A 15435-nucleotide genomic window follows, 5' to 3' on the forward strand; every position below is an offset into this window, starting at 1 on the left:
TTTACCTCAGCAGTATCATTGATTAAAGGCACTGGGTCATCCTGAATGGATGTAAAGCTCAGGTGATCTTTGATGCTCAGCTCATTCTGAGAATCCACTGACTTGCCAATGCCTGCTGTTGTTTCCTCCTGAGGGTCCAGGCTTGAGGCTCGAAGGGCAGCAGAGAGCACCTCCACTTGTGCTGTACATGTAAGGAAGGGGGCAAGCAGGTCAAAAACTTTTTCTACACCCATTACACAAACATTTCAGTGTGTAGTAGCACTTTCCCTACACCCTGCTTCATATTCCATTAACACAGCAGTTGAGAACCTCCACTGATGGAAGCAGAGCCTTTACAGAAATGCCCTGTGGCCATGGAATGATCTTGCTGCTAAGGTGTAAAGTCTTTAAATGGTTTCAGAAAGAATTACAACACACTTCTGGTTAAGGATGGAATAAATCTGTTAGGTAAACTTTGGGAATACGCAGACTCTGGTTTTATGCTGCATTTTTATTGCTTTTAGTATTTTACCCTGATGATGGCATGTAATCTGCTTTGTAAGCTGTTCCGAGCTTATGAAAAAACATCCTAACAATGCTCTAAATCAGGGGTCAGCAAGGTTTATCTTGCCTGCACCGGATCGGTCCCGTGGAGATCCCTCCGTGGGCCAGAGTGCATGCCCCCGTAATTTCTGGCGTCTGCGCATGCGCGATTTCTGGAGCCGTGGAAGTGAGTCCCCGCGCTGCGCCGGTTTAGCGCAAAACGCGAGTGGGCAGCTCGGTTTGGGGGCAGCCCGTGGGCCGGTCAAACGACCTTCACGGGCCGCTTCTGGCCCATGGGCCTTAGGCTGCTGACCCCTGTTCTAAATGAAAGCTGTACGACAGTGCGAGATGCAGTTCCATTAGGGTTTCCAAGCATGCATACTCAAAGATAAGAGTAAATAGGTGAACAGGCAGTACACATTTGGAGGCTACCAAGGAAGCCCTTTACTTCTTTCTGCAACCATGTGGACTCTCGCAGCATTATTTGGCCCCTAAAAAAATCAGGGAGTACTATCTGGCTTCTTACATTGCTAGATATTTCTCTTCCTTCCTAACACTCCCCACATCTTGGTAACCTTCTCTTTTTTCCTGCACTTTGGAAACAATTCAAGGCATTATTCCTTGTTTTAAGTTCATAATTTCAGAAATCCATCATCTTATGGAGCCACCTAATGCCTTTAAATATGAAAGGTTATTTCTTCAAAATGTGCTGAGAACTGATGTTTCTCAGTTCTATTTAATTTAGTTATAACATAAATGTAAGTAAAACTGAGAAGCTACAATTCTCTTACATGGTGGCCCTAATTCTTTGGTGTGGATCTGAAAACAAACTTTCGGCCGTCATAAATAGTTTTGAAAATGTGAAACAAAAGTAACTAAAAAAAGAAACTAAGAATTTATTTGACTTTTAATTTTCATGATTATGCCTTTGGCTGGTATTCAACTAAATTTTACTCAGAGCAGAGCCAATGAAATTAATGAACCTGACTAAGTTAGGTCCTTTAAATAGGCTCACTCTGACCCCTTGCATCAGCATTTTTCATTTGCTTTCTAAAATCTTGCATATTTTGATAGTAACAATGTAGGGGTATATATATTATTGTCTACTCACAGCTGATTCAAAGACCTGCATGTTCATGATATGCAAATTCTGCTAATTTATACATCCAGAGTATTTAAAGTAGTTATGGAGCTTTACCTCATTACATATTTTCTTCTGTTCTTGTAACTGCACAAATTGACCACCATAGACTATAGGCATCAGTAGTGGCCAACAGACAAAGTTAACTGTATGGTTCTCCTCCTGCTACACAGTCAGCTGTATTAGTGGTTGTTATATTCAGCAAAGAGCTGAAAGAAGCAATTCATCCTGGGGAAGCCATTGTTTCTGGCCATTTGCCATTTGAGACAGGGGTCACTGTGTTAGTTATGTTCTGCCTAGGTTTTTAGGCTTTTCAAAAGACTCCGGGGGGGGGAGCAGAATCTTCTTTTGAAGAAACCAAACAAAGCTTCAGTGTTAAATATGCAACTATAAGAACCGAGACACTGGGAACTAACTGGTGACTGAATTAGGATTTGCTAGGCACAACTAAGCAAGGTTTGGTGACATGAAATGCATGTAGCCATATAATGAATAAAAGCATCCATATAATAGTAATGATAACATACTCTGAATGCTTAACTATTTCTCTATTCACTACTTTATTCATTCTTGTGACATCCTTAAAGAGATGCCAATTTTATTATCTCCAATTTGAGGGGAATGGGGAAGGAAAGGAGAGATAGAGAAACTTCCCAAAGGCTGTCTAGTGTCACAGTGGGCAGAAGTTAGATCTAGATCTACTTGTACATGCTTAGCAGTAGATTGGCATGGGCTTCTGATTCCCAATTGCGTGTGAATAAAAGCAACAAACTGATACCTCTCCCTGCCACCCTAAATTATACTGCTGAAATGTAGAAAGCTTGGGGTAACCCAAATTAGAGTTTTGTGTGAAACATTGTGAGCTCCATTCAGGATTCCTAGGCCCCAAATTATTTTATGTGCCTGCCTCTTGCACTAGGCAGCTTTGAGTAGATCTTGGGGTTTAGAAAAAAATACAGTATATTTTGCAAGCCTTAAGTCTGTCTACCCTGGTGTAGTGAACTCACAGTTGAGGTGATATTTGATTTTAAGACAGTTTGGAAAGCAGCCTCTCAGGTATGATTCTGATTAAGGGACTAAGCTTTTGCAAAGATTTTAAAAGATGACTGGTAATATTGTGTGATGTGAAGGTGAGAGAGTTGTGAGGTAGGGTTCAATTATTCAAAGGAACTAGATACTGCAATTTCAGGACCATTTTTTTAGGTCCTGAAAGTGAAAGAATTTATTGTGAAACTTTAAAGAAATAAATGTCATTCAGGTATAGAATAATTTGGGGGCATCACCACTAATTGTTACTGGCTTTTATCCTTGTCTGACTCTGCAACTTCATGTGAATCATACCTCGGTTAGCATCAATACCAAAACACATTGCTTTTGGCTCCTTTCCCATTCAGTTGAAACTCCCCCAACTCCTCCGGTTCAAATCAAAATGTATCTCTCTCACACTACCTAAAACCTGGCGCCTACCAAACCATTACACGAGATATGTCATGCTGTTCTCTCTAATGCAACATGTGCATTATATGACATTGGCTGTGACAACCCATGTGATTTTTATGAACATTTATTATGTAATCACATCCAATGTAGTACTGTGGCATTAAAAAACCAACATGTTAGCCTGTACAGGGAATAAGATTAAAGATTAAATAAGATTTGAAGCACAGGGAACACAGCAGATGACTGTAAAGGCAAAGGAAGAAAAGCAGCAGAGACAATTATGGCTTTAAAGTAATATAAATGTGTACAAGTAACTAAGAATGCGATGAAAAGCACTTTCATCTACTTATTAAAACAAGCATAAAATGAGGTAGGTAGTAGAGCTCAGACCTAGTTCAAACTGACCTTAATAGATTGGAGAACTGGGTCCAAATGAACAAAATGAATTTGGGACAAATGTAAGGTTTTAGGCAGGAAGAGCCAGCTGCATAAATAGGGGAAACCTGGCTTACCAGTAGTACCTTGTGAAAAGGATTTAGGGGTCTTAGTAGACCCTAACTTAACATGAGTAAACAGGGGGGGGGGGCGGGAAATGATGCATCAACAGAAGTCTAGTGTCCTAATCAAGGGAAGTCATAGTACCGCTCTATTTTGCCTTGGTCAGATCACATTAGGTTATCTGGGGAAATTTCAGGGCAATGATCTGTTTAGTCAAATTCAGGGTTTCCTAAATGTGGGTCTCTAACTGTTTTTGGACAACAATTCCCATCATCCCTGACAACTGTTCCTATCCTACCAGCTAGGGAAGATGGGAGTTGCAGACCAAAGCAGTTGGAGACTCAAGTTTGGGAAGCCCTGATTTAATTTATACTACCTCTTATTTCCTTCATTTAGAAAATTCTATTTATTATTTTAGTTGTGTGTGTAGTTGCTAAAATACAATGCTTGCACAGCAATACAACATCCTCCTGTTTTTTTATCATCTGCAGCTTGTTTCCTGAAGTGCTCTTTCTTACTTCCTTTCTACTTCACAACACAGTAAGTTGCTATGTGATTACTTCACGGAGGAGCATAATTTTAAAACACTTCCTGTGGTGCATTCGCATAGGGAACATTTCTAGTACTGAATCCCATCTTTCAGAAAGTCCTCTAATAGATACAATACTTAAGAAGCTACTCATTAGTACTCATGTTGGCAAGCTGCATGCAAGTGAAAATTCATTTAAGCAAATCTGCTGTAAAACACAAGGGTGGGAAGCTTCCTAATAAAGTGTATTTTGAGATTCTGTATTCAAACCCAAGCCAACTGAGTTGAGACTATAATAAGCTGTCCAGAGTCACTATTTGGTATCTGACATCATTAATGGATCAAGTAGTTCATTTTCTAGCCCATTTTCTGCAATTAACCATTTATGGATTAAATTAGTAAATTAGCACAATGACCAACGGGAGTAATCAAAGATTCAAGAGACATACTTGGAAGGGCTAAGTAGTAGTAATGAAATGGACAAACTGGTTTTTGTTTTGGATGTAAGAGGCAGCTGACCTGTTTCTTCCATAGTTCATAAAGAGGTGTACTGCAACCAACACCCCTAATATGGTGATGGATCCTGCTACCAGAACTTTTATCTTTCATATGAACATAAGAAGAGCCCTGCTGGAAAAGGCCTACCTAATCCTGCATTCTGTTCTCACAGTGGCCAATCAGATGCCTATGCAATGTCAACAAACTGGACACATGAGCACCATTCCACTCATGATTCTCAGCTAGTATAGAGGTTTCTGGAACTGATGCTGAATTACATTACACTAGCTGTCTCAGACCCAGCACTGCTTGGGAATTCTAAGAAACAAAACAGTGAGTACCATCTTGAAATTGGTGATGAAAATTTGCACAGTTTTGAAAGGTTCAGTACGCCATTTTGATTAAAAATGGTGTCCAATTATATCAATAGACAAAAACCTGCTCCTTGATCTCAGGAACCATCATGCAAGCTTTCTTAAGAGGTGTCCAAATTCAGAGAGATGAGCTAAAGAGACCATCTTCCAAAATACATGGTAGATTCAGCAGCACCTAGGAACATTCAGCAACTTTACAGAAAAAAACTGCCAAGAAGAGGGTTTGTAAACCAGTCCTGAGGGCAACTGTATTCAGGTGGAGACACAGATTTCTGCAAATTATTATGAAATACAACCACATAAAGACCTTCACATGCCACACCATATTTAAAAGTGAAGTGGAACAGGGATCAAGAGGCATGTTCCATGACATTTCTGATAGCAAAATATTCAATGAAATGCAAAATGTTTGCAGGCCCTGAAGGTTCCTGGAAATTAATCTATATAGCGATGGTAGAGACTTTGGGCTTGCAGCTTCACTTCTAATGTACTGCAATATGTTGATATCGTTGGGATTTGATACCCAAATCACTTTTTAACAGGCAGCTTAACATTTAAACCAGGGAGTAAAATGGCCAGGGAAAACTGGCCCAACTAACTTGTAACAATTTATCCACTCTGTAATTTAGATCTTTGTTTGAAATCAAGAAAAGGAAATGGAAGGACAGAAGTGTGTGGGGGGGAGTAGTGGTGCAAAACAGAGACCTGATTTTCTTGATAAGTAAGCATAGTGTATTTGCATAAATCAAGGCTATTTACCTACAGGATTCTAAGATTCATTTCAGTTTCAATCAATTGGCCTTAATCTTTCTTTTCTAGGCATCTAATTCACACCTCACCTGGAACTAGGAATGTATTAACATGTATTAATACCTTTAACATCTGGATCATCTATATGAGGCTCCAAATTTTCTATCATTTCTTCCAACTCCTTCCTTGTAGCCATGGTAACGTTTGAAGAAGCTGATGCAACAACTTCCTGCTCTCCTTCCTGAGTTTCTGAATCAAGTGTTTCTGCAGTTTCCTGAAGTTCTAAATCAATATCTATCTTGGGAAGTGGAGTCCTCCAGAAATTGAATGAGTTATATAGCTCTTGATCAGAAAGGGGTTTTTCCTGGGAACTCGGTGCAGGTGCTGGCAATACTGCTATACTACAGCAATCAAAACTTTGTTCGTCCTTATTTGCTGCTTCTTGACATGATTCTGAAGACGAAGTGCAATGAAACATTGTCTCAGGCAGGGAATGAACCAACATGGAGTTACTCTCTTCCTTGTCATTTTCAAGGGTCTCTGCAAAATCACTCTCATCAGCATCTAAAGGCAACTCTGTCTGGCTTTGTACATCATGTGTTGGGATATCTTCTGTATCTACAATTCTTTCATTGCTGGACAAAGAAAATAAATGTGTGTGTTATCTACCATAGTGGTTATAAAGACATATTTGGCTACAACATGGGTGGTCAATCTGCAATATGGAGGTCACAAAGGGGAAAATGGAGGGTGGAAGGATGCTGGGACAAACAAGCAAACACAAAATTAAAGACACGTGTTACACCAAAGCACAAGGAGCTGTATGTGCATTGTAGTGCAAAATAAACTGGCCTCGACTTCTGGCATAGTTAGTCACTGCTGGTCTACATAAGGACACTTGTGCCTTTCTTACTTGCTCACAAACAGGCAGCATCAAAATTAAGGTACTTCAAAAAGAATGAACATTTGGCACATATATTCTGTATCCACAATTTTTTCATTGCTAGACCCAGAAAATGTGTATGTCTAATAATCAGAATGTTTGGGTTGTTTAAAAGAAAGATTTTTCTTAAACCCATCCTACCTCAGAACTTGGGACATGAAATTTCCTTCATAATGGTAGAACATACAATCAAATTATGAGTAAAAAAAATGCTAAGAGCCAATGAATTTAAATGAAATTAATAACCAGTCCATACCTATGTTCCTCTGCAAGGTTCCGATCCTCAGTGTTTTTACATTCTTCTTCTTTAAAAAACTGACCACTGCTGGATGGATTAGCGAACGTTGATATAAAAGGCCCCAGGGATTGAAAGGCAGCTTGGCGGACCTAGAGTAATGGATTCCAGAGAGTTCCTTTAAATATAGCTGCTTGTAATGAGTGTTCCAGCTGTCAGAAGTGGAAACATCACAAGTTCCCCAAGGTATGCTACAAGGAAATCTTGCATCTTGAAACAAGGCCAACAAGTGGGACATGGGAATGCATTATGCTAGCTGCCTCAAGAATATTACATTACAACCAGGTACATACTTGAGTGTCACACCAGTGTCTGAATATGCATATTAAAGTACGGATCTGTCTGCAGGAGAATATTTAAAAACTCTAGAGCAAGGGTGGGAAACCTGCAAACCCTGCAAATGTTTTCAGACTCCAGCTTCCAAAAAACCTCAGTCAATATGACCAATGGTCAGGGATGATGTTCTTGGACTACAGCTCCTGTCTGGAGGACCACAGGTTAGCTACCCCTTATTCTAATCCAGAGAAATCTTGCATTATTCACATATATTTCACCACAATTTTACTATAAATTCCTACATTACATTTCCATCTATATTCAGAACTTACAGAAGTACACATCTCTTTAACAGAAGAAATCACAATTTGTCAAAGCAGATATTAGAATGGGTGAGCAGGAAATCCAAAAATATTTTCAAATACATATTTTAAAAGCTAGAGAAGGAACCAAGTAACAAATACAAACCAGATTGTAAAGTGTTTAATAGATATATATGCATTTTCACATCCTGTTTCCTGCCCAATTATTTATCCCTTTGTCAAACCATCTTAAGAACCTCTGTACACTTTCACTGTACGTGGTTATATTTACTTTCATAATAGAGGATTTCATTTTGGGGCATATACTTTTACTTTTGGTTCTGGCAAATAACAGCACTGTTCCTTAGTATCTGGACATAGAGTTGCCTTAAAATGCTAGCCCTAATAGTTATTGAAAACATAATCAACGTCTACAAAACACTACAGAGATGGAGCTTCTATACCTTGCATAATACATCACCCCTCTTCCACATGTCAATGGTATTATCAATACTTTAAACATTAATTAAACTCTCCCAAAATAATTGTCAAGTATCTTGCAAGAGGAGAAGGGGAACTTAACAACTGACATCTTACCCATCGTGAAGGGTCACTGATAAGGTTAATAAAAAGTGTTGATAATTTTGTTCGCCGGACCTCCTGTGATGTAGCACATGAAACAGCCATAAAACATTCAGCACAAGCCTTCCGCACACCCCAAACATTATCAGAACAAAGCTGAAAAAATCTAGGAAGCTGAAAAAATACAAAGCATAACACAAATTTTGTATGAATAATTTAAATGAGGTTTTGACTTTTTATCTTGAAATAATTCCTCATAAACTTGTAAAATGTTATAGTGGAAAATTATTAAGTGTGCTATGGACAAGATTAAGACAAGGGTGCATTCATTTTTTTGCTTCCTATGTTTGGAATTGCTTTATTTTATTGCTTCCTTTTGGCATTATAAAACCATTCCATCTTCTCACAGAGCTTAAGCTACTCCAGTAAGCTACTCCACTCAGCAGCATTCTGTACAACTTGTAGCCTTTGGAACAGCCCCACATAGAATTCATGTGTAACTGTGGCTAGGATATTTAGGTCCAGGAATGGCCGTAGCTGATGCACTAAAGTTGGTGAAAGGCATTAATGAAATCTAGCATAAATCAGTGTACTTTGGTTCTAGTGATTTTAATAGGAAGAATTATAACTAACTGCAGCTTATCAAAACCTATTCCAGAATTTGGATTTACCAGCATTTCTTCAGTGGCTTGCTGTCCAACTACACTACAGATGTCACCAAAATTGGCTGCACAAACCTGAAAAAAATAATACATTTATTATAATATGGCACCAAGCAGACAAAAACTATTCAAAAAAGCAAGACTGCAGTTCTCAAACTACTCCACGTAATGCTTTGCAATCAACTGTAAATCTATTGCCCTGGGCCACAGGTTTACTACTCACTGCAGTTCTAATCTTGAAAGTTAGCTAATTTAAAAATAGGAGATACAACTTGATATGAACAAGAAGTCTTGTTTCCCTAAAAGTTGCAGGAACAAACTGGTAAAGAGCACAATTGGTTTAAGTATTAAGCAGGATAAAATACACATTTTTTAAAATGTTCTGGAAACTTAAGTTATGAGCCAATGTGGGTGATCAGAAAAGTCTTCTTTCCTAAGTTGTTGAGTTTACCCAACTCCCTCTGCTTCATCCCCTTACTACAGAACCGATGCTGAATGAGGTGAACATTCAATGCAATTATGTTTTCCTTTGGGGAGAATGAGGGTGGATCTCATTTCACATTTAGCTGTTAACGAATCACCAGATTTTGAGTCAAGAAAGAATTTCCCCCTAAAGTTCAGACTTTACTTGCATGCACACCATACATTTAAAGGACCCTTCTTCCACCTTAAGAGTAATGGCTTCTCCTAAAGTATCCTGGGAACTGTTGTTTGTTAAGGGTCTCTGCACCTTTCACAAAATATGGTTTCCATTACTCTCTGGGAAAAGCCATGACTCTTAAAGTGGTGGAAGAGTGCTTTAAATGTTTGGTGTGGGTATGATGCCAATAACAAATGTGGAGAAATTTGCCCTTCCCATAGTGCAGCAATGGCTCATTTGTTTGTTATCTGCTCTTGTCTTGCACTGATGTACCTCAGTACTATGGACTTTGTTCTGCTTTGGCCAACAAACTGTGTTGTATTGGTCATCTGTCATGGATGCTTTAGTTGAGATTCCTGCATTGCAAGGAGTTGGACTAGATGACCCTTGGGTTCCCTTCCAACTCTACAATTTTATGATTTGAAGAGGAAATATTGATGTATGTAAGATCTTGCCTTAGAGTAGCTGGGCTGATCTTTATGTTCTTCCTAATCCTTCCCAGCTTTATGATACTAGCATTTTAATTACGGGATTCCATAATTTTTGCAGAATAAAGTGAGGATAGGATAGCAGTCAAATATTATCATTCTAATGCTTTAATTTTTACAACTGTTTGACTGGACAATATTCAAAGTATGTGCTCTGGCGAGTCAAATGCCAAACCCTAGAGAATATCAGCAACAGCTGACGTTTACTTGCTTCTTCATTTGCAGTGATGTCCTGAAAATCCTTCATTTCTGCCCTGCCTTACGGTGAATGGAGTCAGTGAATCCCGTCCTTCCTCCAAGAAATACAAGATGGCATACAAGGAGTTATCACATTTATAGCCTCTTAGCTACCATCAGTGATGGTTAGCTACTGAGTTAATGACTCACTCAAAATTACCCACTGAGCTACCTGGCAGAGGAGGGACTTAAAAGTCATGTTTCCAGAGTCCCAAGTCATATTTTCTAGATGCCACACTGACATCTTAAGACAATGGTTGTTTATGGCCATAATCATTACCTATAGTTTCCTCATTCATTCCAATAAACAGGAAAGACCTGCATATACAAAGCTGCCAAGAGATCAGTGCATTCACAAAGGTTTTGATTCCTACTTAGAATAAACGCTTTCTATTTCCAAAAAAAGCATGGCTAAAATTCTGGCAAGGTAAAGAAGGGAAATAAGAGATTTACAAAGGAAAAAGGTCATACCTTACGAACATGAAACATTCTGCAGTCACAGCACATCTCACAAAACCTGGGAAGAATGAGCCTCTCTGTAATGTCCTTTCCTACCATAGAGGCCATTTTGCACATTATCTAATTACAAGAAAAACATTGATTATGCATCTGGTATCACTGCATTACTAGATATGCAAAAATTCCTGCTTGTAATCCAATAGCATTTTTATGAAAATGTGTATTACAAAATGCTTAATTAGTATTTTCTCTTGCATCCTCTCTGTACATTGAAACAAAATGCTCTTGCCAATTAAAATTAACAGAAGGCAGATACAATGAAAAAATGTTTCTCTTGGTCTCAGCTAGGGTTTGCCTACCTTTATGGACTAGTAGTAGTATTTTGAATTTTAGGAAAGCACCATGGGCACCAGTCAAAAAATGGCTGGTGGTGGCATGACACAACATAAGAGCACACTCATTGCTGCTTCATGCTCCACCCCTTATGAGTAATGTGAGAAGTTAGCTATGACCTTTTAATCCTGATTGTGGAGATTATACAATGTTGATCTCCCCCCCCCCCCCATTCCTACCAGGGAAAAATCTAGAAAATGGTTACACCACACACCACACTATGTCTTGCATAACACATGCACATGTTCACCACACACAGACAGACCACAGACACATATGCATCTGCCTGCCCAAGTGCATCTCTCTCTCACAGACCTACCTGCAACTCCCCTCCCTACTCACACACACCAACCATACATACATACATACATACATACATACACTGGTACCTGAGACTCCTTTGGGAGGAAGGATGTGACAGAATTTTAATAAATGCAACTCTCTCACACAGATCACACATACCTCCGCCCACTCTTTCTCAGACACAGACCACATTTGTCACTGACCAAGTATGTGTCAAAGAAAGTGCCTGCTGATAGCTTTCAATGGCTGTTGAGCTACAGCCAGCTGAATGAATGAGGTGAACCCTTTCACTCCTTTTCCCCCTCCACCAGACATTGACAAAGCAAGAAATCATGGGTGAAATAATTTTCCTTGTTTGCAAGGCCCAATAAGACAGAACAAAGGCAATTAATTTTTTTTCTAATTATTTTCTAATTTGAGTTCTTGGTCCACATTAAGTTCAGTGGATGCAATCCTGTATAGTTTGGATGCTTTATTCCATGGAAGTTAACCAGGAGTTTAACAACTTGTGAGCAGGATTGAAGCATCACCATTCTTCCATTTCCTCTGTTCTTGGTCCAAAAAATGTTTTATGAGCTCTGAAACATGCTTATCGCTATAACTACACCATTATCTTAGTCTGCAAAGCACTAGTTTACATCTCATTCATGACAAAGGATACTCTATGGGAAAGCAAGCATGTTTGCTGTTTAGTAAATCCAGATAATTAATTCATATAGACAATGCAAAGTCATCCTCCAACTTACTGCCACAGCCTCTGTCTTCACATCATCATTGCTGTCTGGAGCCGTCAGCTCTACAAGAACTGGGCATACTTTGGCCTCCACATCATATCGTTCAATAAGTTCTTGCTCTAAAAGAACAAGTAATGCTGCCTGGCTTGTTTTTCTCACCTATGTTTAAAAAGAAGAGAGGAAGGGACTTGAATTATGTTTCCACCTGTGCCACAAAGCTTTAGAACAAACATTTTATAAGACAGCAAGAACTAACTCCTGTGAATCGCTTTCAGGCTCCACTCTATATTTACCTAGGAATGTCCCACTGAACGCAATGGGCCTTATTTCTGAATAGGATCTACACAGGATTATGTTGTCTGGGATACTGCCATACACTGTTAGTATTTATTTCCATGAATTCTTTAGCATATGGAATGATACCATTGTAAATCTTTAATTTGATAATATTTATACTACTGCTACTATGTAACACTGGTCAAGTACCACTGCAAAAGGCACTAAAGAGAACACAGCAGTAAACAAGTTATTCATACAGACTAGCCTTTCCCAGCATGATGCCCTCCAGATGTTTTGAACTATAAGGACATCGGTTTGTGGAAGACTAATATAAATTGTTTAATTTAATTATGGAGTCTGTGACACAAATTTATTTCAAACTCTTTAATCTAATTTTAGTTGTTGGGACATTAACTGATCCAAATAATTGTGAAATTTCAAAACCACTAAACTGCATTGTTTTTCCCTCCCCTGTAGTGAATGTTCAGGTGTCAGCCCCTATGGGAAGAGACCTGTCATGTTGCTACTTCAAAGTCCCATACACACTGATGCTGTTATGTAAACAATTTATTTGGATGAGTATTAACATGGTACTATTAAACGCAGGTCCCGCTTACCAAACACAATGCATTCTCAGGAAACTGTTTATTAGAAGAGCATTTGCATAACAAGCTGGCAATTTCCATTATTTCCTGCAGGAACATTTCTAATCCATTACCCTCCCCCCCTCCCCCAAATGGCAGCCGCCAACCAGCAAAACATAAACAAGTAGGGAAGTGGACAAATTGTGGCTATTCGGATATCTGAATCAGCTGTGTGTGTAGTAAGGTTTGGGAATAATTGTTTATGTTCAGGTAAGTGGATTTTTGGATAACAAGTGGGAGGATTGCAAGATCTGCATGCAGTTTATTTCAAACATGTAAAATCTGTACACAACTGTGTAATTATTCAATAACTTTAATGAATTCTCACCTGGTTGTTCTGGTCTGCAAGGTATCTCACCACAATAGGCAATAAATATTTTGAAAAAGCGTAAGGGATTGAAGGCCTGTTTTCTTGACAAAACATAGCTATATGAGGCACCTGTTCCATCAATTCAGCTCGTACTGTTGGCTCTATTGATAAAAATGTCAAGATGAACCAGTAAATCATATGTTATCGATCTCCTGATCGAAAGTCAAATACCTACTATAATGCAGTACTAATAAACTATCTCTAATTGGTCATAAAGGAATCGTTTTGGATTCAAATTTATTGCTTCATGAATTAAAAGTTCAAGAGAGTCACTAATCCTTCTTGTTTTGCAAGTAGTATTAATTGTGGAATTCAACTGATGTCCCTGTGCTCACCAAAGTCCTTTTAATCCAGAGGATGCATCTGCTAAGTGGAATAGGAAGGGTGCAATTTTTGCCAATATCCCCATCCCACTGCACTTCCCTACCACTTTCTGCCTTTAATCTGCCTTTAATACCTTATGCCAGTCTCCATTTTTCTCTCATTTTATGGTCTCCTTGTTTTCCTGTAAAGCCTCCTTGCTATTAGGAGCCATTTTGAAATAGGTATTATTTTGATCCTTTTCTAAATATTCTTTACAGTGCTGCCAGCAATAACATGAATTTGGTTTTATAATCATGATCCTTCAGCAGCTGCAAAGCAACAATTGCTTTTTTGAATGAACTACTGAGGATACTAATAGCATGGAATAAAGAAAGAAATATAATCTAGTTTATCCACTATTCACATTAACCACCCCAACATTTAATCTACTTCATTACCTCATTAAGATAGCTCATACTACACACCTGAATCATCAGCTAGCCTGCTGACTCTTTCCAGTACAGCAATACAATCTCTCTCATCATCACTCACTTCTTTCAAAGTGTCCAACAAACTTCGAGCCACCATTTGCCTAGAACATGAGAGAATAAAATTGCAATCTTGTGGAACTAAGTTTATAGCTTTTACATGTCAAGAAATAATTTATCTATCCCACCTTAATGTAACACATTTGCATCCAAGCCTTCTTTCTGAGAACTCAAGGTAGTATATATGGGTTACCCTATTTTGCCCACAACAACCCTTAGTGTGTGTCTTGCCCAAAGTTTCATGGCTGTGTGGCAATGTGAACCCAGCTTTCCTGGTCCAAGTTTTTGTCTCCTACACCAAATACGGCCTGCTGCCCACAGGATAAAAAACTGTTCAGAACAGAATACTTAACATTAAAAAATCAAAACAAACCATTTTGAACTATTACCCAGAAAAGAATACTAAAATTAAACCACTGTATAAGAATACCGAATACAAAAAGAGGAAAATCTTTCCTTAGAACTCAACAAAAACTAAGGTGAATTTTACAACATTGTATATTCTGATATCAGATGGCAGACAGATCCTTGTAAACGAAGACATGTTACATTAAATGTAACATACGAGGAGGCCACCATCTTTAATCATGTGTACAGCTGGTATTCTTACATTTGGAAATGAATTGTTATCTCTTCAAACATTACTGTGTTATAGTGTGAATACAATACAAATCTTAAATACATATCTTCTTACAAAGTAATGTACCAAATAGCCCTTGATAAGGACAGATAATCCATTAAATGAAAAAGGTGGACAAGTGTGTGAATTTAATTCATAGAATTTCCTTGTAAAAAAGAGATTAAGTTTTGTCCTGCACACAAAACATTTTAAGATAGCTCCTTATAAAACAGATTATTTAGGCTAAAATACCATACCTGTTAAAAATATTCTCGCTTGCAGCGTACTTGTCCAATCTTCCCAGAGGAGTCAACATTTCATCTTGTGAGACAAAGTCCAAGGCTGAAGGTATAATAATCACATCAGACTCTGAGCTGTAGTCATCCACACCAACTATCAGAGACATCAGAAACATTCCTTATAATCACAAATCTATATTTTAAAACAGATGCCTAATGCTGAGAAGAAGCTAGGCTATGCAGCAGTCTGCTTTCAACACAGATTAGTCTTAAAACTTTGTGTGCCTTTACCATTCTTCTCTTTCAAAGCATGCTTTTTGTACAATTCAGCCATTCTTCTTGAACTGTATCCACTTTTTGCACAAAA

The 15435-nt window shown here is 38.4% G+C and overlaps 1 protein-coding gene across 12 annotated transcripts in view; it reads right to left on the bottom strand.

Moving 5' to 3' along the window:
* PPP4R1 (protein phosphatase 4 regulatory subunit 1) overlaps positions 1-15435 on the bottom strand; it is a 36349-nt gene that overhangs the window by 8061 nt on the left and 12853 nt on the right. For 6 of the 12 annotated variants that reach the window (XM_081873856.1, XM_081873851.1, XM_081873862.1 and 3 more), the window contains 10 exons: positions 15087-15222; positions 14148-14254; positions 13318-13460; positions 12079-12225; positions 10649-10756; positions 8822-8887; positions 8166-8324; positions 6952-7082; positions 5876-6387; positions 6-181 (listed from right to left, as the gene is read on the bottom strand). In XM_081873856.1, coding sequence (XP_081729982.1) covers positions 6-181; positions 5876-6387; positions 6952-7082; positions 8166-8324; positions 8822-8887; positions 10649-10756; positions 12079-12225; positions 13318-13460; positions 14148-14254; positions 15087-15222 — 1685 coding nt within the window. The remainder of the gene's footprint in view (positions 1-5; positions 182-5875; positions 6388-6951; positions 7083-8165; positions 8325-8821; positions 8888-10648; positions 10757-12078; positions 12226-13317; positions 13461-14147; positions 14255-15086; positions 15223-15435) is intronic. The other 6 variants (XM_081873859.1, XM_081873855.1, XM_081873853.1 and 3 more) reach the window with 1 other exon arrangement.

The sequence above is a fragment of the Podarcis erhardii genome (assembly GCF_964252035.2).
Source record: "Podarcis erhardii genome assembly, chromosome: 8".
Lineage (NCBI taxonomy): Eukaryota > Metazoa > Chordata > Lepidosauria > Squamata > Lacertidae > Podarcis > Podarcis erhardii.